Raw genomic sequence first — 25,799 nt, forward strand, 5'->3', positions numbered from 1 at the left:
ATAAAGGCAGAAATACACTATCGACGCGATTAACACGTTTTTTTTAGGTGCGCAGGCGTTTAAACACTCGTCCAAACAAAGTGTAGATACTGCAAAAAAAAGCATGTGATAGTAATAGCTATAGTCACTTGTCGACACTTACATCTTTATCGATCATGGGATCCTCATGCTTCGATTCGTCGTCGACAGAATCAAAACCGGTCACGTAATGAAGGAACTGGTACAAATCTGGGTGAGTGTTAGGATCGTTCGTTACTTCAAACAATGGCAAAAAGAAGTTTCCGAGAAGCTGCTCGAAATTATCGATGTTTTTATTTGCCTTAAATATATCGTAGAGACGAGGTATCTGTACGAGACGTAAGTTAGACAGACTATGTTATTACTTTTTCAGAACGGAACTGGTTCATCATTACACTTCGTGATAATGCAACTTCGCACCCTTTAAGCTGTAACTGTCTATAACTGACACTCTTCACGGTACACAACGTTTCCTATTTCAGCTTCCTACAAAAATCCTTTGGTATCTGCCGAGTTTATCGTCGTTTGTCGTTATAAATATTTGCTTTTTGCGAAACGAGTTCTGCAGAACCGAGTTTTCTGGGGTAGCAGACGGCGGCATGACAAATTTACTACCTCACTAGTACGGACAGATTTAACTGAGTCAACAGCTCGAGAGTGATTTTTAACTTTTATATTTATTATATTGCATGTTCCCGGTACTCGGATACATCATCTCTGTACGGAGCCTACCGTCTATACATACATGAGTATACAAGCAAATCCCAAAAAGAAGAGTTCTACTACATGCCGCTAACAAACAAAATTTGACTAACAAACATTCCATTCATCTAGAAACATGTGAGAGCTTATTCCAGGAAAAAAAATCAATGCTCCGTAGCCTATCGTTGGTTTCTTCAGGCTTGGTTGGTTTCTTCAAAGGCCACAGCATCAGGCGGACATTCGTCGAATATTGGTGTTATAATATCGAATATTGAAGCACAAACACAGACGTTTCGAGAACGGAAACAAGTGCTACAAACCAGCTAAGAGATGACCCGAAAGACAATAATGCATTACCGCCATCAAAAGTAGATCGTGAGGGACCTGAGGACAACGCGAGATTTCAATTCCTATTAATATCCCGACCTCATACTGAGGTGATTAGACTTTTCAGGCCCAGAAAAAGGCAGTTGGTGGACACACATATGCCACTACGGATTTACCTCGGAGGCCATAGTTGTGCATAATAGACGCCCAACCGACAGCGATCACATGGACTGCTCATAACGAATGTTCGCGACCTTTTCCTCCTTCGTTATGCACTTGTTTTTAATAATCTAAAGCAGATCTACCCACAATAGTTTTTATCTTTTTACCTACCTAGCGACTGATTGACGACTTCAGATAGTATACACCTTCAGATATATATATGACCTTGCTTTGACATTGTTCTTGATGAACAGAAAAAGCGAGAACGCTAAAGGGAGACTGATTTCACTTATCATTCCTTTGATGTTAGGTTTATATAGTTTTTTTTGTTTTTATGTTCACGCTGCTTAAAATGTCACCCACTTGTATAAGCCATCGCACATGATCGGAGTACACTTGGTGCTGAATGGCCCATCTGGCCAAATTGTCCCATTCCTTGTTCGAGCGCCCGTACACAGATAGTCGTAGTTCTGCGTTCTGATATTTGCTATCCTCGAGCTCAACCATCACCTAGATGAAGGACGGCACTCAATTAGTGATGATTCAAATTTCTTTATCACTACAAGAAACGAATACAGCACCGATGGAAGATATAACACGGCAAGTAATCTTGTACGTACCAAGCACAACAGACAACGCCATACATGTCTCGACAAGACGATATCGATTTTCGCGAAGTTCTTATTGCTTTTGTGTTCCATAATATTGTTTGTATTGATCAGAAATCTACGCCCATATACCCATATACTCATCTATTTTGCCTTTCCCCTACGCCTGAACAGTCGTTAAATTAAAAGTACACCAAATTGGTTAAGTGTATATCCGTTCTTAGCCGAGAATTACATTATACATAATGTAATTCTCGGCTAGAATAGAACGGAAGTACTTTAGAAACCTGTTACTACTTCATAGTTATATCTATAAAGCTCGAAGCGAACATAATATTACACAGAACAGCTTGTGCCTTCACCTCTTTGATAATTTCGGCGAAGTACTTTCCGCCCATATAGTTATCCGTCTTGAGGAATATTTCTCGAAGACGCGACTCTCCAATGGGATTGTATCTATCGTTGAACTTATCAAAACGATGAAACGTATTTTTATCAGCGTGCATGTCCAAAGTATCAACACTGAGATCATAAGCAGTTAAGTTCAACCTGTCGAACACTTGTTGCAATGTTAGTTCTCCCTTATCTGGATCCTGTTAAAAATTCAAAGGAATTTGTTATTATATACAGATTGGTTCTGCTACAAGCTTCAGAATAATCGAATCACATGCTTAGATATGTATTAAACTGAAAATAAGTTATCTTCACCTCTATAAAGCCTATCGCATACTGGTCACACATTTCCTTTAAATTGGTTCTAAGCCCATTTTTTTACCTAAATTACGTTACCTTTAGTATTCCTCCACTACTACTTCATGTCGAAGAATCGATAAGCGAACTAACCCTGCGATCCAACACGAACCTTGAATACGATCTTGTTGCCATCGGTCCTGAGTTTATTTTTGATGAATCGGAGCAAACGCTTCTGATTCATACATGACGCAGCATGAATGTGAGTGTCGACCTTGTGCGTGTTGTAGAAGTCCCGATGGGATACACACTTCTGCGCCTGGAGCTCTTTTCGTTCATTTAGCGGAAGATGGATAGCAAACTTGTTGGTCAAATACTGCAGTCGCCGGTAGCAGAACGACTTCAACGGCCCATCCGAGATCATGGAGCACATAGTGTTTAGGTCTTGCACATACTCCGAGAGGCTTGTGTACTCGAATTTGCTCGCCGATTCAGTAGGAGATGTGAGGACCCCAACGATACCGTTTCGCATGCGTATCGTGCAGTTCACAGACCCCATAGTCATTGGAAATGAAAACGGGTCAGTTGGTTTCTGCTGTATTGTGTGAACGTATTCCCGTTCGAACTTGAGCGCAGGCGTTTCATACGAGCCAAGACTCACCGTGCCTGTGATAATGCTTTCTGTCACCTATAATGCTAATTACAATATAACGTCAACGAGGGTCTGCATGGACATATGGCTTTATCTTCGATGAGCTGAAATTCAATTTCTACTTTCTAGAGAAAAAAATCATTGAGGCAGTCGTTGTTGATCATTAACGAAATATGGTGCCTATGGTGACAATCTTAGACGATCAATTACAAGCAAACGAAAAACGACGGACAACCTTGGGAAACGAGTGATAAACAGCTTTACAATATTTCATCCGAATTTTAAGCGCGTTGATGAGCGCAGTAGAGGCCGAGAAAAACTCCTCGAATGGCACTCCCGAAATATCGTGGCCTGCAAGTAATCGTAAGATAAAGGACCTCATAAGTAACATATACCATTCTGATTGAACTAGCTGGTTGTGATGAGGTACTGATTACCAGTCGCTAACCGTTCACATGCGGAGCGTAAGACACGTAAGGCGTACCAAATACTGGTTTTCGAGTAGACTAACACTTGTAAATAGTTTTTACATCGTTTCTAGAAAGCGAAGAGTTAGTGGTACTGCTCGACCTATTAGAGACTGTGCGCAGATCTTCCTCGTCAACTCCTTCCTAATTTATAGCTAATCCAACTGCAGTGCGAGATAAAGCACATTTCGATATATAATGTTAGTTAAATAAATTTTAGCTACGTAGAGTCCTTTGAGAAAAGTGTTTTTAGGGCATAGGCTTTACGAGAGAGGATACATCAATTTCATATTGTTAACAAATGGGAATTGTTCACTAACTTGATTGAACATGCCTGTAATTTTCACTCTCTGGAAGTCCAGCGCTATAGTATTAGGTGACAGGAGACTAACGTCCAACTGGGCTGCCTCTGTAGAAGCCGATTGTTTCCTGGGGCGTTCATATACACTGAGTCGGCAACTGAGATTGGGTGCTTCTTCCACGTCATCGGACTCGTCTAAATATTCCTAAGGAATTCAGGTCAGAATGTTAAAGACGTCATACTAATTGCAAACGCAAGGGTCTGGTCGTACTTAGGAATAAATGAATGAAGACGTAGGTAAATCATGAAGTGGCAGTGGGCAAAGCTGTCATACGGGTAAACCCTGGTTTATCTGGACGATAGATACAGAACCGTAGAGGCAAAAATGCTCTATTATATACATTAAGGATCGTATATCTAACGTCGACCTGTCAGTGAAACAACCTTAGTAACCAAATACTCACTAAGAAAGCCGATTTTCTTGAGCTAAGCGTGCTCAGTTGATTTTTCTTTTCCAACCGTCAAACGTCTACGACAATACCGGGAGCAAATGCGTTCTATCTGCCTCGTTTATATTTAGCCTTTGCAGTTCAATCACAAATATATTATCCATATGTAAAATGTTTATTTTTGCTACATGATTGCGCTAGAATAAGTCCTTTCTACGCATAGGTCTGCTTTAACATAACAAGACTTGGACTAAAATAGGTCAGCTAAAAAGCCTCATCAAGCGAAGTTTTTTTAATAACGACCGTGACACTGACGCTGGCTCGCAATACTCCATACGATCCTCCAATCTGCAGGAAAGTATGTACTTCCCTATATATTAGAGTACACAGTACACAACGCCAAGTTTATGACATACTGTCTCAGAAACTATAAAAAAAATTACGAAAATCCTGGAGTGCCTTCTCGAATAGATATCGATTAATTGACTGACCTACAGGCGCTTCTAACCATTCCTCGGCGTTCTCCGTGTATACTGATTAATGTTAGCAACGATAGATTGTCTATACTGGTGCACACTCTAACCTTCATCGTAGGTGTAAATCCATGATCTATTTTCATTGAGAATTGATGGGATTCTCTTTGGTCGGATCGACGGTTTTTTTCCATTTTCGATGCCCTATGATCAACCTGTCAACATAACACTACGGAAAGCAAGAAACACTTCGTTAATACTTACAATTTACATACGATTTCTTGACAGCGAGAATAGAAATTGGCTGGGCCTTATCCCGCCTAATAATACTCATTGAAATTATGAAGTTTTGATTTTTCAAGCTTGATACAGATTGTCGTACCATCCGTTCGCATGACAGCCAAACAGCTTGGTGTTCCCAACTCTAACAATAGTGCTGCATTTCATCTTACTGGGTACAAGTGAATGAAAACCATATACTTATCGGAAGCTATGCGTCTACGAGGTCTGTCCGCGTATTACGGCTTCCGCATTAGTTGTGTCCAGAGAAATTCTCGAACCCTAGGATATGACGTACGTCACACCGAAGTTTGACACACCAAAGAACATCTTCATTCTCGTCGGTAAAGGACCCAGTTTTTCATAATGTACCCCAAGCGATTACGTCGTCTTGAATCAATTACTATGTACACCAAACAATGGCTAGGTGAAGGTAAGGGTAAGGCCTTGCCCTGACGTCTGTCACATTTAGGAATACTGTGCGACGCAAGCAAGTTTATTGTTTTAATTTTTTAAGGTTTGATGTAACAAAATATTAGAAAGAATCCAAGTAAGAGGAACTGACGCCCTGAAAATTGGCACCATTGTTACAATCAAAATCAGACAAAAAAGCTTGACATATCAATTTCAGTGAGGGCCCTTTTACTACGTTAAACGTAGTTGCCGTCTAACAGGAGCCTACGCTGTAAGTACCGCCGACAGGCTACCACTTCTGGCGCATCAGATTCAGAGCAAAGATCTAAAGTCCTTGGCAGAGTGTTGCATTTACGCTATTGCGTACATTTAAGCATGCTTACCTGAAGAAATAGTTCGAGTTCTTCGTAAGGTACTGCTTTAGTTAAACATTGCTTGAGATGAACAGGGGCCCCTGTCGGCATGAAACAAACTGTGCTTACATCCTATTTTGGACTCAGATCGTCAAGCTTGGTAAACAAGCACGTCAACCCTGGACCTGAATAAGATGAATGAACGTTGCGAGTTTTACGTCGAGTACTTACTTTAAAGATCGGTTTATACAGCTGACGGATCTAGATCAACTTACTTTTATTCGTTCTATTAGTTAACTCCCAGTTTCGTGGTCTACCTCGGCTAAGCGAATATGATCAACTTAATATCTATATCGCATCACTGAAGATAAACTGAATTCATACGTTCTCAGATCGTAAATATGCTATTTAATATATTACCGTTGCAATACACTCTGATTCCAGTAATCTGGTATCATATTAGGCATCCACAAGTAGTTGGTTCAAGCCCCGTCACAACATACAAAAAAAAATAGTACGTAATTTAACTTACCGTCAGTAGTAATAGCTTCACAGTGCACTTCATCGTCTGCTTTGATGCTACCGCCATCGTACGCCGCCTGAATCAACAGGGACGTACACGGGCAGCTGATTTCTACGAGATCGTAGAACTGTTGTTGTTCCAACTTTCAGTCGCAAACCTTACTGTGTACGCGAGTGATACGTTATGCGATGCGTGATGTTATTATTATTTAAATACAGAGTGGTAAAGAATGCTCTCAAGTAATGTTCTAAAAATGCATCGATCAAATGTCGTTCTCAGTTGTCGATACAAGCGCGAGCGATGAAGACACATACATATGGCACAATAACTTCATAGAATATATTCAAATCACATAGAAACTCAATGTTTCTATATGCACACTTTATTTTATTTTTGATTTTGAATTAAAAAAAAAATAAAAATTTTAATTTTATATTTTAAATTGTTTTTTAAACAAGATCAATTTGGAAATGAATAATTACGGGATCTGTTCATCATGACATTATAGCTCTATTTCTATCGTTACGTCACAGATATCGCCGAAGTCGGACACATGCTCCCTTACCTTTGGCTGGGAACGAAAACCGTCACGTACGCTTAAGTTCAGTAGGGGGAACACGTATCAGCATAGGGACTAGCTAGCTGGTGTGAGAACACAATATAAGTAACTGAAGATATTTGTACCTTGCTGCAATAATCAAACATGAATTCAATTTGATAATCATCTTCGATATATCTAATTTGTGTAACAATTTTCATTTATGTTTACAGCATAAGAAAATTTTTTATAATTAGTCATTTTTGAGAGACCTGTGAGGGAGCGGCATATGGAACGAAACAAATTCCTTATGAAGTAGTGTTTATGACTATATATATTGGTATTCAATATTAAACGTACATAAACACAACCAAAGTGGCCTGCTTAGCAAAAAAAAACCGAAAATTAAATCCATGCTGCATCCCAAATACAAGCTCGACTATCGGCTTCACATGGAAGACGGATAGAAATATTGGGTATTTCTACAGTGAACATAATTACTTGCCGTTAGAAAGATAATGCCACGCTATATTTTTGAGTAAATAAGCTCTCTTTATTATTCATTTTTTTGACATATACTTTCTTGATATGCTTATACATATCTATGTATAAGATAATATAGTCTTTGATCGCGTGATGATTGTACGTGGACCAGTGTGGGTACGTCGTCATATGCGAGGCCGTTTGGGAGGAGCCTTCACGATTATCGTCTACGGCGTCCGCTGCTAACCTTCAGGTTCGTTTGGTTAAACTTTTATCTCTAACTTGCTCTCCAATACAGATATTCGTTTGCTTCAGTTTCCAAACAGGTCACAGCCAAAGGGTGATGCTGCTGATATGGTCAACATGCTGCGGGACGGTTTTGCCGGTGAGGTTCGTAGTCTACGAGGCCTGCCGAGATCAACAATCCGGCAAGCACGATGCTGTATCGGCCCAGCATACCCTCCATGTTAAGATACCTATCTTTTTACCTTATACAATTCTATTATTACACAATAGATTCAACCTATTCGGGCCATAATTTAAGGCAAATCGCTCGTCGTTGACCGTGATCAGTTTTGTGAACCTTTTACAGAATATCCAGCTTAGTAGAATGCTTCTCAAACCGAGATCTATATCATATGTAGCCATTGAGCTAAAGCTATCATATCTAATATTAAAGCAGTAAGTCATATTAGTAATGAGAATAATTATTGTGAACTGGTTGATACGTAAATCTTAATAATTAGGATAATTCTATTGGTTGAATTCGGCCCGTCTTTTTTGCATTACTGCAGAAAACATGTCCAATTCTTCAACAAGCGTTTCAAATCTGAAAATTCAAACGAGTCATAGTAACACACAAAAACGAAGATATGTGAGCGTTAGGTAAAGGTTTTTTAAAAGATTATTTCTCTTTTTTTTTGGCTAGCAGTAGTTGGTCGATTGCGATACGCTCGAGGTAGAAACATTTCGGCAAGTCAAAATCCTGACTAGCCTCTGAAATCCACAATTGAAAAGAATCAGAAGCCACACAGAAATGTTTAAATTCGAGCTTCATTAAAGTACTTGTAGAACTCTTAAAAAAAGAACGAAAATATGGATCAATGTTGGCACATCGATAGCTAGGTTAGGTTTGAGGCTAATTATATTTAGCTTCGGAAGGAAGATTTGATTTGGGCCGAATTTCGCTGCACGCACCGGTAGGCAACGCGAATGTCGGGCACGTTGGACTTCCTGACATCGTTGCCTTCAACGCCCTCCCGCTCGAAGCCGGCGCCCAACCAGTGTCGCTTGAAGGGTTCAGGGAAACCGCTCATGAGTACGCTGTTTCGCGCTAGCTCACACATGTCTGCATTACTCAACTTCCAGACCTGTACAACATCAATCGAAAGTAATGCCACAACTAATTAGTAATCTAATACGAAAGAACATTGGATCGGAGAGCGAAATATTGTTTCTACAACAGGAAAATATTAAATAGACGTTATGGTTGGTCAGTACGATATGGTCGTAGCCCCTTGCGGTGCCGCGTAACCCCCATTATATATATTTTTGTGTTATAAGGGTTACAGCTTGCTCACCTGAGCAGCGATTGAGTACTCCTCCATGAGTGGTTCACGGGTAAAATGAAACTGGAGGGGATCGTCTGTTGATAAGGACACACAGAGCCCACGATTGAGATACTCAATAAGTGGGTTACGGTGGTAATTCAAAAAGAGCGAGTTGTTCGATAATGGGGACATGGCTATGCCGATCTGCGACAGATAATACAGGTACTGGAGAACAGGTACCTACAAAAAGGAATCCACAAAATTGTAAGCACTGTTAGATCATGCAGAGCGAGCGCAGCAGCGACAGGGGCAAGCCGAGTATCAATACTCAAAACAGCATAATGACCGTTCATAAAATGTGTCAGATGAAATGGTTTCATTTCGTCTACGGCACGCAGATAGGTGTTGCTACAACCGTAAACGCCATGGATGAGGCTATCGAGTCTCTAAATCTTCATGCTCAACTAGACACGATACTGGCCTGAAAAATAGGTGTTCCCTTCATTTCAGCAATAACATGTGGTCTTACATATATACTGTTGACTAGAGAGAGCATGTACAAACCTTCCTTAGAAGCAGTCCGTGGTTGATACTTTCAGACAATAAGAAACCCCCAACAAGATGCTGAATAGGCCCGGCTTCGCCGCAATGTGGCCGCAGTACGAACGTCTCTAGTCCACGTGATTTACGGAAGTGATTAAGAACAGCCATATTGGCGTGCATGTAATAAAGATAGTAAACGTAGGCTGGATTCTCTTCGTGTGACCACGAGGCTGGAAGTGGAACCTGTAAGATACAAGTAGCAGTTTCCATTACGCCTATAAGGGACGACATATTGAACATTTCCTACACCGTACATATCTATACGTCTGCTATTTCTATTTCGATATAGGAAATCTTCTTGACTCACAGACGCACTCCATATACACGCCACGAATCGAACGAAAGATGTGGTGTATATATATATATATAGGGATATATATAGGGATATATAGGGATATATATAGGGATATCGTATATATATACGCTATATATAGGGATAGCGTATAGTAACAGTTTTATTCGCACTTCTCTGTCGATCATGGGATATTCGGGCTTCGATTCATCGTCAACCGAGTCTAGTCCAATGACGTAGTTGAGGAACTGGTGCAGCTCAGGGTGGCTGGACGGATCGTTTGTTACCTCGAACAACGGAAGGAAGATATTTGTAAGAAATTGTTCGAAGTTGTCCACAATTTTATTCGCCTTGAAGACATCGTAGATACGGGGTATCTGTAATAGTTAATGATAATGATTTTAGCAGTAGATGAATGGACAAGAAGCACCAAATATCACTAAAGGATTAGCTAGTAGCATAAAGCCTTGTAAAGGGCGACCTTTATACTTCTCCAGTTATCTAGTAGCATACTCCAATATCCTTACTAAGTCGCATGGGTACGAGTCTTACTTGGATGATCCATCGTACGTGGTCGGAATAGACGTTATGCTGCAATGCCCATTTGGCTAACGTATCCCACTCGTTACGAGATCGTCCATATATTGATAGTCGAAGTTCTGCATTTTGATATTTGCTATCTTCAAGGTCAGACATCACCTACAGGAGGTGTAAAAAAATCCCAGGAAAAACAACGAGTCTTATTTCGAAAATAGGTTGAAAGCTTTGGATATTTCCGTTAAATGAGATTTTATTGTTTCATTCATGTTATTAGTTGATTAACTTGACATCTACCCGTAGAAAAATGAACTCATAAAAAATGTTATGCCTGCAAAGATTCACGATTAGGTAAGTATCAGCTCGCTAAACCAGGTGACCATAGAGAAAAAAAATATAGTTTATTTTACAGATGAGTTCTACTCTGGTGCCCCGACGTCGTACGTAATCACAATAACTTAATCATCCTTTTTAAAATAAAGTTAAGGTGCACTCAATAAAAAGCTACTAACCTCCTTAATGATGTCAGCAAAGTATTTGCCTCCTATATAATTATCGGTTTTCAAGAAGATCTCCCGAAGGCGTGATTCACCAACTGGATTGTATTTGTCATTAAACTTATCGAATCGGTGGAACGTGTTCCGATCAGCGTGCATATCAAGCGTGTCTACACTTAAATCGTATGCTGTCAGATTCATTTTTTCAAACATTTGACGTAGAGTCATCTCGCCGGTTACTTTATCCTACAAACGAAAAACATTGTGTGTATAATAAATAAGTTTATTTTATCGCATAGGTTTTCCATGAGCCGTTGACGGGTTTGATGAAAATACCGTCATACTTCCGAGTGTTGTTCTAACTTTTCTGTGTTGTTCGATGCCGACCAAAGTTAACCTCTATGCTAATTCAGGCAACCAGTCGCACTCGAGCATTACTAATGACCATTATTGCCACACGAAACATTAAAACTATACAAGAGCTACGTGAATACCTTGCATACGACGTCATCGGCGTCCACTCTAATCCTCTTCTTGATGAACCGTAGTAGATGTTTCTGATTCATACACGAAGCGGCATGCACGTGCGTATCAACCTTGTGAATGTTATAGAAGTCCCGATGAGGTACGCTCTTCTGGGCGAGCAGCTCTTTCATTTCGTTGAGCGAGACGTGCATTGAGAACTTGTTCGTTAAATAGGAAAGTCGACGGTAACAAAAGGATTTCAGCGGCCCGTCAGAGATCATCGCGCACAAGAGATTCATATCGCGAATGAATTCCTGCAGTGTGATAAACTGGAATGGCTGGATCTCACCCTTTGAGCTACATGCCTGCACGACACCATCATGCATTTCAAACGAAAGTCCAGCCGAATTCATTCCGCTAGCTACACACCATGGATCAGAAACCTTCTGAGGTTCAGTGTGCACGTACTCCGGTTCCAGTTTACACGGCGGTGTCTCGTAATCTGACGTTTTCGAACCGCCGAATATGAAGTGCTCCGTAACCTGAAAGCACGAATTAGGATTTTGATAAACATTAGGAACTGAGACAATTCTGGTTGTCCTTTGAATGGATTGTATTTAAGCTATAATCCGACCAAGTAATTGTTACATTAAGGCGATTCGTGGCCTGATGGATTCGACAAATTTTCTCGGGCTCTAGCCGTACCTTTGGGAATCGTTGCAGGGAAGCTTTGCAGTATTTATGCCGCATAATGAGGGCACTAACAAGCATACTGGCAGCTGTAAGAAGGTCTTCATATGGAACTCCAGATGTGTCCTCGCCTGCAAAACATTTACAGAGATAATCAACCCTGTACAGCTATTGTCACAACCAACTTAGAATACCATAAGCGCAATGGCGTGTCGTAGTGCATATGGAAAATGTATAATTTTCTAGCTCAAGTCCGGTCGTACACAGACTAAGAAAATCCATTAGGAAAGCACAGATTCTCAAAGAATGTTTTTTCAGTGAATTGTCTAGTCAAGGAGCTCAGCCATTCTCATGGAAATGTGAGGAACATTTCCTTGAAAACCGACACAGGCGGAGGATCGCCATACTGCAGGTTAAACATTTATCGTCACCAATAATATTCCCATAGATACTGCACGATTTTTACGTGGACGTAATCAGCTCTAAAGTCTTGGGTTGGAATCCTAACACGAAAAGTGATTTACACTGACAAGCAACCTCTTCCAGTCTACGGTTCTGTTTATTAAGCCTGCAGTCCAGCTGCGAGCATGTTACTCGCGAATCCATCTGTGCTACATGAACAACATTAATGCAGATATTCTTTTATGATTCTGATGTTGGCGCTGGTGTCAGAAGAATAACCACAAGGGCAATACTAAGAACTGGACAAACAAGTTTGTCTTTTCTTGTTGGTGCTGGTGGCGCTGTTGCTGTCATTATTCTTCATGTTGTCGCTGCTGTCAATGGTGTTCGTGACGGTGCTGCCATGCCACTGTTCCAGCCGCCGGCTATTGTTGTCGTAATGTAAAAAACAACATTTCTTTCCAGATTTACGTATTGCGTATCGGCATGTGAGTGCAACAGGGAAAGCAACAATACGTTATAGTACAATGCCATTAAGTTGCGAGTCGATGCTTGCTCAATAGTGATATTGCGCCAACGTTAGCTACCTCTCATATCAGACCACTCCAGCGGGCTTTTCAAATAGTCTAGAATCTGCAACAGTAACTGCTAACCAACGACCTTTCAAATTAAGCCCGTATGATAGAAAAGAAAATCTACACGCAACGAATAACATAGAGCGTTTGTATGCGTTCGGGGCTAACTGTCTGCGCTGCATCTGGTTATATAACATAGCAGCCAGGAAAGAAAAAAGTGAGATTTGCAGAAGAGGTGATATTTCCTTGTCGTTTACCATGTTGTCCTACTAATCCTAATATTGTATTTATTTAATACATTACGAACTGTATCTCAATGCGTAATTAACTGCCAAGAATTTTCTATAGAGGATGTATATGCGGACCCCAAACTTACATTGGAACTGTTTATGGCGCCAAGGGTCTGTACGCTATTTCAAGCGTTGGAGAAACATTAGGTCTCAAATGTATGGCTTTGCACGACTGATATAAGCGCTGACTCCCACTGACTTACATTTCAGTGCGGCCCTAAATGCCTATAAGCGGCGATAGTGTAAGTATTATTATTATATGTATATATATATATATATAGTACAGACATAAATACCTATTGACCCATGTCAGATACGTTTAATTACTGCGCGACCTGTTTACGCGGTCGAATTTATGTGCCACTAAAATATTCCTTGTCGGTTATAATTGTAAAACTCTTTAAAAAAAGATAAATCTTTTTACCAACCTGTGATAGAAACTCGCTGAAAGTCAAGCGAGATAACTGATGGCGGCAAGGGTGCCTTGTCCTCTCGGGTGGGCGATTGTACAAGCGTAAAGTTACGCGGCCCTGAGAAACCGGCCCGGAAATTGGCCACATCCACACCACGGTCCGGTTCGTCTGAGTCATCCAGGTACTCCTTGAAAAGGTATTGAAAAACAAATAAATAGGGCCAAGTCGTCACGTCAGAAAAATAGCAATTAACGCGAATCACTAAATAAAAATATTGTACTAGTCTAGCGTACTATGTTAATATTTGGTTTTGCCAAGGCGGCCATCAACTCCATAAGCTATAGTAAAACTAGTAACGTAAAGTGTTGCGAGCTATAAATAAAAAAGATGTCATCCACCGTCGACATTCACCTGAGTTTTCAAACCCCCAACGGCGTGGAGCTTGACATTTTACGGCACAGGGAATAGGTTTTATGGAGACGGTTTGATAAAATATTTCTTAGAATTTAATCATATTTGTCGTGTAGGATATGTCGACGGCGGATGGTTCCAGGCTCCTTATTCATGAATAAAAATATGAAGGGGTTGCTGGTCTAAATCATTCTATTAGCATATAATGCACTAAAAGTATCATTAAATAATAAATAAATAAATATATCAAGTGAAGCATGTCAGGAGGGCGAAAGAAAAGGCGAAACTGAAACATCTGTGGAAAGAGCTAATTTCTATCAAGCCTACTAGCAAGGTATATATTCACGAAATCATCGATCTGATTTTGGTGTGACCGTGGTTACTTTGGAAGAAAAAAGTACGACAAAATATTAAGTGCCTCGAAACAACGGTACAGAGGACGATGGTCCTACAGCGGTGCAAATACGCGCCCTGCCACACACGAATAGGAGGAAATTGCTCACATTAAATCAAGTGTCCGTCAGCGATACCGACGTTGAGATACAATATGAAACAGGCGTATTCAAAACACGTGTGTACGAATTACCACTGTTATATTTTTATAATAAAAAAAAAAAAAAAAAACTTTAAAATAGCAGAAATCTTCTTGGTATAATGTTCGAATACTCTTCTAAAAATAATGTATGTGCATAGTGTGTAGCGGAATGATATCTCAGCCTCTAAACGATGTCTTTCCTTGCACAAAAACGTCCTCGTAGCAGACATTATACGCTCTTGACGCCTTTTCGGAATAACAAACCTACGTCAAAAGGCTGCATGAATTCTATTGCAAGAAGGTTTACTCAGATTGAATGCCGCGGGTCTCGCGAGGTCCAAGTGACGCGAGGACGGCTGCTTCCTTGCTCGTCTGAGAGTCGCTTCTGCCCATTGCCTACGTTGGCGGGTTATCTTCGTTGTCAGCTACGCAACAATGTTAAGCCCATAAATATGTCAATTCGTCTTGCCTTCGCAACCCGCAACCTGTGTGTGCGGTCCTACATGCAGCACGATCAACCACTGAACAGCTATCAATAACGGCATTTCATCCCGCCAGAAAAAAAACGCTAAACTACTTTAAAGTCCCAGTCGGTTGCTGCGGGGGCAAAAAACTGGGCCGCTATAGAATGCAAGCTCACAGTGAGTCACCGCTATCACGCAACACACACAATATACGAGTACACCCTCGATCGGATAGCTGTTCACGAGACACCCGCTACCGCATAGATGAGATAGCAGATATTTTATCATAGATATGAACAATATACATTTAAAAGGATTCCGCCTGTTGCTCGAGCTGGTCGAGGTCATTTCTGTCGTAAAATGAAAACGACGATTAGTAACATGACAAAAATAGTCGCCCAAAATGAACTGGGGCACGTGTTCATTCAAGATGGCCTGACTCACAGATTCCAATGATATAATGAGCCATCCGAGCCGCAACTTATCGCAGGCCATCAACCAGACATGCTATCTAAATGATGCAGGTAGCTAATGGACCAGATGCAACGTTGCTTAGTACGGCCTATTTTTGACGTTAATGTTAAATTCACTTGCCGACAACCGATTGGGGCAAAGGAGGCCAATCACGTCATCATACGGCGGTTCATTATCTACCAAATCTCCAGGCAACACCTGAATCATGATGAATGAATAAATCATCAAGACAGCATGACCATTTCGGGAAGAAACACCAGCATATTATGACAGCTTCTATCAGCCTTAATTTGGGGGCTCGAGATTCGTTACATTTCCCGCAATGTATGCGTGTGTCAAAACCATGTAAGAATAGCCACTTCGAACAAATAGAATTGTCAGATTGAAAATAAATCTGGTACACTTTTTAACTCTAGCTCACTTTCAACTACATATAATCTATAGCTAATCAACTATGTTTCGAAGGTTTTGGGTCTGATATGCACAGAGGGCATACCACCACACCACTCGTAAATTACCTGTCCCGTGTGTGTTTCTGTGTAAAGAGATAAGAACTGCATCTTTTAATCTGCAGTGATCTACGCTGCCAGCAGTTCGATGGTGACGCGTTCATCTTCATAATCAATGTTATTCTACAACCTGTATTTTTTCATTATTGAATGGCTGTGCTACCCAAAGCGGGCTGTTCTATTTGGCGACCGAGGTGCTTGTTTCGAGTGCCTAGCGTTCAGTTGTACAAAAACGTCTGACGGATGTCGTCAGTTAATCAAAGTGGTCCAGAGCTTTTCATTATAGGTCATAGTAACTTTAGGCAGCGCGTCGCACCTAAACACTTAAACCTATTTTCGGTATTAGCCTTTCTTGACACGTCATTCGCTTAAAGCTTTGCTGTTGCCGGTTTTTTCTACATGCTATTCGTAGATATCTGTATGCGTTAATATTCATAGCTGGCAGAGTGTGGCAAATACAGAATATTCATTTTGGACCACTGAAAAGTATCACAGCCCAAGACTATTGCATATGTTTCCAGCTATAGCTCCTAATTTTAGCTTTTGACAGCAGCAACTGCGAAACCTTTTTCCTTCGTCTCACGTCTCACAATACGACATTTACACGACGGGCCGATGGTTCGCCCTTTACAGAATAGGCCTAATTTCTTACAGGCCAATTCATGAGCGGCATATTCACTCACAATTCAGAGAATTATAAAACTATTGCATATTTGAGGCTATTTCGAAATTCAGAAGACCAAGCCTTTTAACTTTTAATAAAAGTTAAACAGAACATCAACAAAATGCGGTCTGCAGAAATGTACTGAATACACAGTCGGGAATAGCTAATTACCAAAAGCTCATTATCTCCTGTAGGTTTTAAACCGTAAACAATGTTTCACCATCGAAATTGCCTCGGGGTCCGACTTCGGTTGATTTTCACTCTGCTCTATATCTATATATAACTATATCTGTGCGTAAAATGCGATAGGGTAATATCGAGACAGACCAGGCAAGCTTCCTTCTAAGGCGGTCTAAAAACTGCCCGTTTATCTATGTGATCGCATTATAACGACTCGCCAGAGCCCGTAGGGTTCAACGGTCAGTGATGTTTGACGCTGTTATTTTTGCAATGATATTCACCGCTGTTGGCCTATAACAACCACCTCTAATGTCTCTTCGCATCTCGCCATGCATGGCGCTTGTTATTCCAATGACGAATTCGACCTACTGTCCATAATAATAACATCAGAATAAACAATGGCACGCTAAGAGACTAGGGCGGGAAAAGCATTAAAAAAAAAATTAGACACGACCAGTAGCTAAGATTGGTAACTATATTTTCTAAGCCAGGGAGGATGACGGTATGGTTGCGTTTGCGGGAGGTCCTTTTCGGTCCGAAAAGACATGTCAAGACCTGCATCAAATTGCCCTTTATAACAGGCCGCATGATAGTGAGGCATCGGTCACTCGAAACTACCCCCTTCATGCTAAAATACTTGAACAATAGGACCGCTAAAACGGACTTACTCATGAGTCCGTTTCAGCGGTCCTATCGGGTTTCAATAACAAGCGTTCAAAGAAATCACTCTGCTGCATTTTCAGCCACTTTTCAACTTTGCTTTGCTTCTAGCGACGGTAAAAGTGACGCCTGGGTCAGGGTGATGACCCGGCGTCGGTTTTCCGCATATGCTTTAACCAGAACAGAATAATGTGATCATTATTCTGTTCTGGTTAAAGCAGTCGAATCAATATCTTGTTTACTTGTAGACGGCGTAATGTTTCGCAGCCCTAACATACAGCCGACCCATTTGTTTATCACATTCTAAACGGCATGTTACGCCACTGCTCCCGCATACGAACATCGTACCAGCTCGTTCGTACGCTACAGATTATTACGTGTCCGCCCCGCTGCTACGACGCAAAAATATCGCTATTAACCAGATGTTCTGCGGACCTGAACCTGTAACCCGCGATAGCCGTCTAAATGCGAAGGCGAAGTACGAACAGTTTGTATCGCTTAGAAACGATACGGTAAATTACGTATCAACATCGTCTGTTACCACTTCGTGATCGTTGAACAATACGGAAACAACAATCGTAGCAATACGCGCTATCACAACAATAAACAAGACGTTACAATAAGATCGTTTTGCGTGTTGAGGTTCGGGCGTTGTTAACAACTGTGCAAATCACATATAGTTCAGCATTTTCACCATATCATATATATACACACAACTGCCGCTTAAGTCGGAGACGGTCGGAGGCTGTAAGTTCAACATGTACGCCGATGCTACAATAGTACCAATGCTATGGAGGGAGGTTAACTTGTAGGAAGGCATGGTTCTTCAATAGGCATCAGTGCCTCTTTGATAATGTCAACATTTGGTCCCACAGTCGTAGTTGACGGAACTTGACAGAACTAAAGAAAAAAAAAGCAGGCAGTTGATGAATTTGTTTGTACCATATCAAGTTGCACAATTCGTAAAGGTATACGTGTGCGTGGAATGCGTATGCAAAGTATGACACAATAGTTCTGCTTATATGGTTTACAAGTAACCGGTCTCCAATGAAAAACAGGCGACCATCAACATTAACAGCTATCCACACTCCCGCCCCCCACACTAACCGCGCGTCTTTACATCTAGCCAAATAATGGTTCCCTCATTTTATTGACCACGATGAGTATGACATTTGCAAATTTCCCCTCGATGCCTCCAGCATATCCCGTTAATCTCTCCAGCGATCCGCTTCAACACGGAACGAAGGATCATAAACCAGATACGCTATGGACAAACAAGGTAAAGAGTTTTTTTGCCGGGTAACGACCAACAGATGAGTTTCCTCAGCCATGTTTCGAGAGGCACCGAGACAATTAGAAGATAGACGTCAAACAGGACCCAATGGAACGTCACTGAAAAATAGAGCAAACATCTTAATCGCTGATGGCTGTTAGCGCAGATTAGATTTGGGGTCGGCGGGTTGGTAGCTGATAGTCGAAAAAAAGGTATTGAGAAACAGGTTCGGGCCAACAACGAAGTTTCAAAAAAAAGGAATCTTTTAGGACTTAGTCGTTTTGTCTTATAGGCGACCGGCCGTCGCAGTAAATCGACTATTAAAGCCACATATATAAAAAAAAATATGTCTTCCAAAGATATCTTTCAGCATCTGAGAAAGATGCATTTTACATAAACGTTGCTTATTTTCTATTTTGAGAAAACTATGAATTTTTCGCATACAATTGGAAAAGATACAATGACGCTATAGTATAAAGAAGTATGATAGAGTCTTTGCGTCATATTTACTTGCATCTGATAGCGAATTAGATATGAAAATGACGTATTACTCTGAAAGATGTTGTTATGTTCCCAGAGAATTCATAGAGACATATTTAATTGACCTTGATTAATTATCACTGGTCTTTAAAAGGATGCCCGAAACAAAGCAACAGTGGTGCAGCTAAATCAGAAATGAATTTGAAAAGAAAGCCATATTATCATGTATAGCTCAACGCCCTCTATTTTGTGCCTTTGGGAAAAACATTGGTCTCTCCCAAAAAACTTGATAGATTTTCTATATATATTTAGACACGTTTAAGCCGTTTGACTTTTACTCTTGTAGTTGTAAAATTGCAATTCTGTTAACAATGATTATATATAATAAGTTTAATCGTTCGGATATCATTTAACTTTACTTAGCGGTGGCCACATAGTGCCCACTGACAGTTGCTCATCCTACTCAAGAAGTAGTAATCAACGGCAACGCAATTACGTCATGAACAAACGAGTAATCATTTAACTTGTCCCAAAGCTAACTAACAAGCTCAACATTACTTAGACGCTGACCATCGTTCCTCGTATCTTGTTTTTTACAACTTACTTCATCGTCCAGCACTGGATTTCTGGAGTGATCGGACATTCTGGAAATCTCAACGCAACGGGTAGCAATATCTACAACGCCACCATATTCACGTTCCGGACTTTATGTAAAATTTAAACCAATTCGTGTAGTGCACATTTGCCGATTTCTGGACATCCACCGCGGCACACACAAAACGGCGAACAAATGACGATCCTATGTCCTTCACAGTTGCTTTACCTCATTGGCTCTAACTTTCTCAAGGATCGCAGGCACCACAACCAGATAACCCAACTTGTCAGTTGCCCTTGGCTCAGTCTGACATCCAAGGAGATCTTTTGCCCACCGTATTACTGTACCTCGTCACAACTCAGCACAGACCCAAGCCCGTCCACAAAGTAACGACAAGCATGTCGCTCTGTTTCGTTGTAAACGCATTTCAAGACGAGAATCAGTTCCGGGAATGAGAGTTACGGCAACCGCGAGCAGATATAACGCGGCGCTTAGACAAAATTGAGAGTGAAAAAGGAACCCTCCAAAAACACCACAAAAATTCGTTCAATCTTAAGACGTGACATGCTCAATTAGCGGTACCATCAATGTAATCATCGATATCATCAAGACTACGAAGCTTTACGTGTTCGTTAGGCTTTTTTTTTTTTTTAATAAACAAGCTTGCACGTGACTTGTGATACCCAAATATATATATACATATATATGTAAGGGGAGAAAGTAGGCTGAGATAAGACATTTCTCAGTGGAAAGCCTACAAAATGCAGTATACGAAACATATCGATTCAAACTGCTATAAGTTAGTTATCACGAGACTGCTGATTTACGTACGAACACAAAAAATTTTGGGAAAATAAAAAAGTGTCTCAAATAAGCCCAGCGTGCGAATAAGATAAGCCAGCATACTGGCTGAGCTCAAATAGAATAATACCCACTGTATATACAACTGCCAATTCAAGCTGGAAGACGATATTTCTCCCTAGATTTCATTGATTAACTCATTGGTAAAATGTAATCGGTGCCACGAGACGAATGCGTCTTGTCATTTCCTTAACGTATCGGCTACGACAGCGCTTTCGGTCTTATTAGAGAATAACAAGGAGATTCGATGAAAAAACTACGTACGGTAAACACAAAAAAGTTCAACTGAAGCGCTGACAGCGCCACGACACGCTGGCGGCAAATTTTTGGGCGCCAATTCTGCGCTACCCGTGCCATGGATCGTACCGACGGAGATAGCGAAGCAAATCTTGTCTCTGAGAAAAGAGTGGAGGATGTGGATTATCATACAGAATAACATACCTGCGACTTCACAATAAGAACTGTATGATGATTAGGGAAATGATGGCGGTGGCAACGATGACCGTGACGTGAGGGTGCACAAAGCGCGCTCGAACGCTTACTAATCGGTGTCTAAATCGATATCAACGGCATTGTCTTACACATATGTTGGTTTTTGAAAGACAAACACACCACTATAAGAGCACGCGGTTCAGCTGACGCTGATTATGCACCCAGTTCGCGATATATTACCGAATAAGAGGTAAATTACAAAAAATATTAAGGGAAAATTTATTTGCGTCAACTTCAGAACCAATTGATGATTTCGACTTGGTCTTGCTTTGAGATAATGCATAAAGGTCCTAATGAGATGCGACAATTTAGCAGCCATTTAGCTGGTATAAGGTTTAAAAATTCTATTTACAGTATCTCAACCAAAACTTGCCTCATCTCAGCATATATATATATATATATATACATATATATATATATATATATACTCATAAGCGCATAATACCCCTTATGCCCTGACCGCGAACAAAGAAAAAGGGTTATTGTTCAAAGGCTAGCTTTTCATTTTTAGACAATTTGCCCTAAATTTTTCCAAAAAAGAAAAATTGCCCCAAATTCATGATCAGACCTCCGGGACGCCGACTGCGTTTGTACACCGTATAAGATCAATATCATTTGACTATCGTTACAGGCAAATAGGCGGAGAATTATTCCCACTCGTCATTACCACAACGTTACAGTCAATTACAATTAATTGTTCTTCTACATGCTCTTCATCCTTCGCCATTCTCTGTTCAGACAAAAACAAATTCTTTACAAAAACAGCCCCTGCCGTCTGCATCAGTCCTGAGCAGGCATGGCGGGCGCATCCGTACTGAACACGAACGCAGAGGCAAGAGAGGGCGAAACTGCATTTTGATCGGCGATACGCCGGCAACAAGTCTGCAGCGTGATAGTTACGTATGATTCGTCTTTGTCATTTCAACAACTCGTTTACTTACGTGCGCCCACCGGTTTTCGTCAAAGGTGTTCCCTAACTGATATGCTTTTATTTAGAACGCTTAACGCACACACCTGGATATCCTGTGTGAGAGGAAGTAGAAATTGTTGAATAGACACCGTTTCACACTCAAATACCGATTGCAATCCCCCATGTGTTCCTCGTAATGGAAGCTACAAACTACGCTATATTTCGAAGATATTTTCAATTACAGAATCGTCTCACATCATCACACTACAGTCTCAAATGAACTTCTAAAAAAACTAAGATAAAAAACTTTCTAAGCTTTGCAGGGGCTATTGTATATATGCAGACTCCTGAACAGAAACACAGTCCGTACATTTATGAAAAATTACTATATTGTGCTGTTAACCAGAACAAAACAGGTAGTTACATTAAAGGAACTAAACGGGATCGTAGAACGCGCCTGAGAAAAACACGGCCATCGACCTCTTTTAAAGTAATCGGCCCACCGATGCCGGCAAAGGTCCGCTGGGGCAGCTACCGTAATCCTTAGCCTTCGCTTAAAAAGGACAACATGATAACTGGCCTTCTGCGGTGTGGTCAGCGGTCCCTGTCATGTAAGTCAATAGTCTAGCTGAAAAGCGGGGACTTTCGGAATCGCACCCAGAAACCGTCCAGAAAGATGCCCTCGCGGTGGCGAGGCTGTTGTTGATTGCGAAGAGAGCAGCCGCCATAGAATACATCGGTGGCGTTGTATTCGTTCGTGGAAAGAATGGCGTACATGTTTAGTTGCACGCATTGATGCCACTGAGCGTTCAGAGCCATTTAGAAATACAATTCGAAGCTTGATGGGGTACAGAAGAAAGCGTACGGGGCGGAGGTATGGGTCGTACAATTTGATGCGAAACATATTCTCTAGGCTCTTTGCTTGATTTTGTGCAGTATTTTTTTGGTCACTTCAAGCTTATTTCATTATTCGAGTTATTCGAAAATACATAGATATGTACATGTCGAAACATGGAACAAAAGTGCCAAATGGTTGGATGGCGTCAACTTTGTTTATAACTATCCTATAACTTTATCCTATAACTATTAAAGGACAGATTTATGCAAGAAGTTCGCCGTGGGTTTCTAATTTATCCGAACATGTAACTGAACAAAGCCATATACAGAATGAAATTGTTTGAAGCGAAGCTAAAGGCCCCTACGCAACCGTCGAGACTTGCAACGAATTATTCGTCGTAATAGTTTTTGCGCAGTCAATAGATACTAAGGTGGGTCATATTGGAAAGACAATTATCTTTCCCATTCGTTGATAAAAGCAGACATTGTATGGACCGGTCCAAACTCATGTAAGAGAAACATAGTGTTACTGTTACTTCAGCTGCTATTGTTGTTATTGACGGTAATTAGCCGGCAGCTCAAGTGCTTCAGAAGGCAATCTACTGTTCAGTCGATAGAAGGACACTCGATCTTTCGTAGTCCTTCGGTTACCAGGTCAACCAAGCGAATCAAGATGGCGGTCCATGCATTAGAGGCGTCCAGATAAATCTTCGTACATATACGCTAGTAACATATACAAATATCCTAGAAAATGACAATAGTTTACTCTGTTCTGAGTACCGCTTAAAGCATTGCAAGCTAAACGTCCATACAGGATGTTCTTGTACAACACATGTATAACCTTATTTGTCTTCGCCTTCAGAGCACAAGCGAAAATCATAGATGAACACTCTTTCAATGAGGAAAATTTATTTTAAGGCGGTATCGAAACTATAAAAATATAAAAAAATTACATAAATAGTATTGTAGAAAGGTTCTAAAGGATTCACTTACGCGCTTTTAGCTAAGCGGATAAAATACAGGAGTGAGAACGTATTTATAGAGAACACTCCGAAAACCATGGACATCTACGAACTTTATCACTGCAAAAAGGAGTATAGGAAGTTGTTTGGCAAAACATGCCAAAAGTATCTAAGATGATGGAATTGTAAGCTTGGCATCACTGGATCAAGGGTCTACCGCTTTTTAGGACACTGTAAATGGAAAGATTCCATGCCAACAATAATCAATGCTACTAATGAAGACGATCCAACCGGCGCAAAACCATTCTGCAAACCGTACCAGGAAAGACGTGGTCTTCGGTTCGGAAAGACTGTTGAAAGCTATACAGCTACATGTAAAATTTAATGGTACAATCTACATCATTACATTCTCTGGCCAACCGTCAACCCAGATGGTACCCAGATGCACCATTTTAATTTAGCAGGACAACGCGGTGCGGTAATTCAAGCAAGGGGCTGATCGACCTATTTTTTTTGGCAATACAGTTAACTTGTGCCAGTCACTTGAATTCACCGCCATGCGTCTGCTTTATCAAGCACTCAGAAAGATTTTGGTAAACATAGCGAATTATATTTATAACAGAACGAAGCATCTACGTATTACTACATGTGTACATATTATGCGTGTCTGTACTATTATACGTAATACAAAAGCATATCTTGATGAGACTGTTCGAAACAGATGGATCGGACGAAGGGGTGCCATAGAACACCCTGTATGTTCCCCGAACCTCATGCCAATGGACTTTTTTGTGAAAGCGAGATAAAATATACGACGACCCTGAAAAGTTTAAAAGCTGAAATTTGTGAGGTAGTTGCCCACAGCTATCAGTAATTTATTGTCATTTTCAAGGAAAAAATGTTATGCAGATTTGTCTGGAGCTTAAATATTAATTATATGCAAACAAAAACTGAAGATAACCATTTACACTGTATAAATAGTGGGTAGGAAATCTTGTGCGTTGTATGTTCTAACTTTACGCAACGTTAACTGCTCAATGAGTCTGAAAAGTCCATCAGGAGGACAGCAGTGTACCGCTGTTTAAACTTGCTTTAAATTTCGTCCTATTTTAAGGCTACCGGGCTCCTCCTCTTCCATATCCCGATCGAATCATCTATTTCCTGCCGGCCCCAAGAAAGGTGACCCAGTAAGGTCAGCACAGCATGGCTCGGTAAATGTTCAAAATAAACATTTCAATTGTTGCTCTTGTCGGTCTTTCTCGAAGTTTATAACAACTGCTGCATACATGTTCGTGGCATTGTGCCGTTCTCTCTATGACAGAGATTCAAGACCTGTTTTTGCTTTGATTGCTAATGTCCAGCCGGTCTGTATCTTAACCCGCAGCGCTACACAAAGTGGAACATATTCGGTGGTAACCTCGCTATCTTTTACTAACACCCGATTATAAGGCTTCATAAATGGAACGCGCAGGTGGCTTAAATACAAAAAAAAACATACATATTTATGCCAACTGGATAAACAAAGTGATAAACCATAGCACTAAGAACGCCTTGATATTACTTTATGCTTGACATTAATATAGGCCCATATGTGCAGTATAATTAATTGTTGAGAAATACCGAACCCGGGTTATCTACGCCAATGCAGCTACTATTTTGCCTCTACATTTTGCAGTTATAGCAACTTTCCAAATCTGGCCCGTTAGACGTCAGGTGTCGAGCCGGAAAGCCTACGTTAT

General features: G+C 40.8%; 2 protein-coding genes across 14 annotated transcripts in view; both read right to left on the reverse strand.

Annotated features, from left to right (window-relative positions):
• Positions 1 to 6,558, reverse strand: part of LOC111243908 (AMP deaminase 2-like) — a 14,702-nt gene extending 8,144 nt beyond the window's left edge. For 5 of the 8 annotated variants that reach the window (XM_086980031.1, XM_022790236.2, XM_086980030.1 and 2 more), the window contains exons 1-9: positions 6,428 to 6,558; positions 5,926 to 6,080; positions 4,960 to 5,078; positions 3,961 to 4,132; positions 3,395 to 3,510; positions 2,680 to 3,195; positions 2,180 to 2,410; positions 1,573 to 1,719; positions 143 to 346 (exon numbers count right to left, since the gene is read on the reverse strand). In XM_086980031.1, coding sequence (XP_086836157.1) covers positions 143 to 346; positions 1,573 to 1,719; positions 2,180 to 2,410; positions 2,680 to 3,195; positions 3,395 to 3,510; positions 3,961 to 4,132; positions 4,960 to 5,043 — 1,470 coding nt within the window. In that variant the 5' untranslated portion in view covers positions 5,044 to 5,078; positions 5,926 to 6,080; positions 6,428 to 6,558. Of the gene's footprint in view, positions 1 to 142; positions 347 to 1,572; positions 1,720 to 2,179; positions 2,411 to 2,679; positions 3,196 to 3,394; positions 3,511 to 3,946; positions 4,133 to 4,959; positions 5,079 to 5,113; positions 5,132 to 5,925; positions 6,081 to 6,315; positions 6,401 to 6,427 lie in introns of those variants that run through there. The other 3 variants (XM_022790238.2, XM_086980029.1, XM_086980032.1) reach the window with 3 other exon arrangements.
• A 927-nt stretch (positions 6,559 to 7,485) lies between these two features.
• LOC111244159 (AMP deaminase 2-like) overlaps positions 7,486 to 25,799 on the reverse strand; it is a 58,579-nt gene continuing 40,265 nt past the window's right edge. For 5 of the 6 annotated variants that reach the window (XM_022790928.2, XM_086980026.1, XM_086980027.1 and 2 more), the window contains 10 exons: positions 13,769 to 13,940; positions 12,089 to 12,204; positions 11,413 to 11,925; positions 10,934 to 11,164; positions 10,437 to 10,583; positions 10,058 to 10,261; positions 9,554 to 9,775; positions 9,020 to 9,229; positions 8,637 to 8,809; positions 7,486 to 8,268 (listed from right to left, as the gene is read on the reverse strand). In XM_022790928.2, the coding sequence (XP_022646663.1) occupies positions 8,193 to 8,268; positions 8,637 to 8,809; positions 9,020 to 9,229; positions 9,554 to 9,775; positions 10,058 to 10,261; positions 10,437 to 10,583; positions 10,934 to 11,164; positions 11,413 to 11,925; positions 12,089 to 12,204; positions 13,769 to 13,940 (2,064 nt within the window). In that variant the 3' untranslated portion in view covers positions 7,486 to 8,192. Of the gene's footprint in view, positions 8,269 to 8,636; positions 8,810 to 9,019; positions 9,230 to 9,553; positions 9,776 to 10,057; positions 10,262 to 10,436; positions 10,584 to 10,933; positions 11,165 to 11,412; positions 11,926 to 12,088; positions 12,205 to 13,768; positions 13,941 to 20,007; positions 20,719 to 25,799 lie in introns of those variants that run through there. The other variant, XM_022790931.2, reaches the window with a different exon arrangement.

The sequence above is a fragment of the Varroa destructor genome, unplaced genomic scaffold (assembly GCF_002443255.2).
Source record: "Varroa destructor unplaced genomic scaffold, Vdes_3.0 BEIS01000002.1, whole genome shotgun sequence".
Lineage (NCBI taxonomy): Eukaryota > Metazoa > Arthropoda > Arachnida > Mesostigmata > Varroidae > Varroa > Varroa destructor.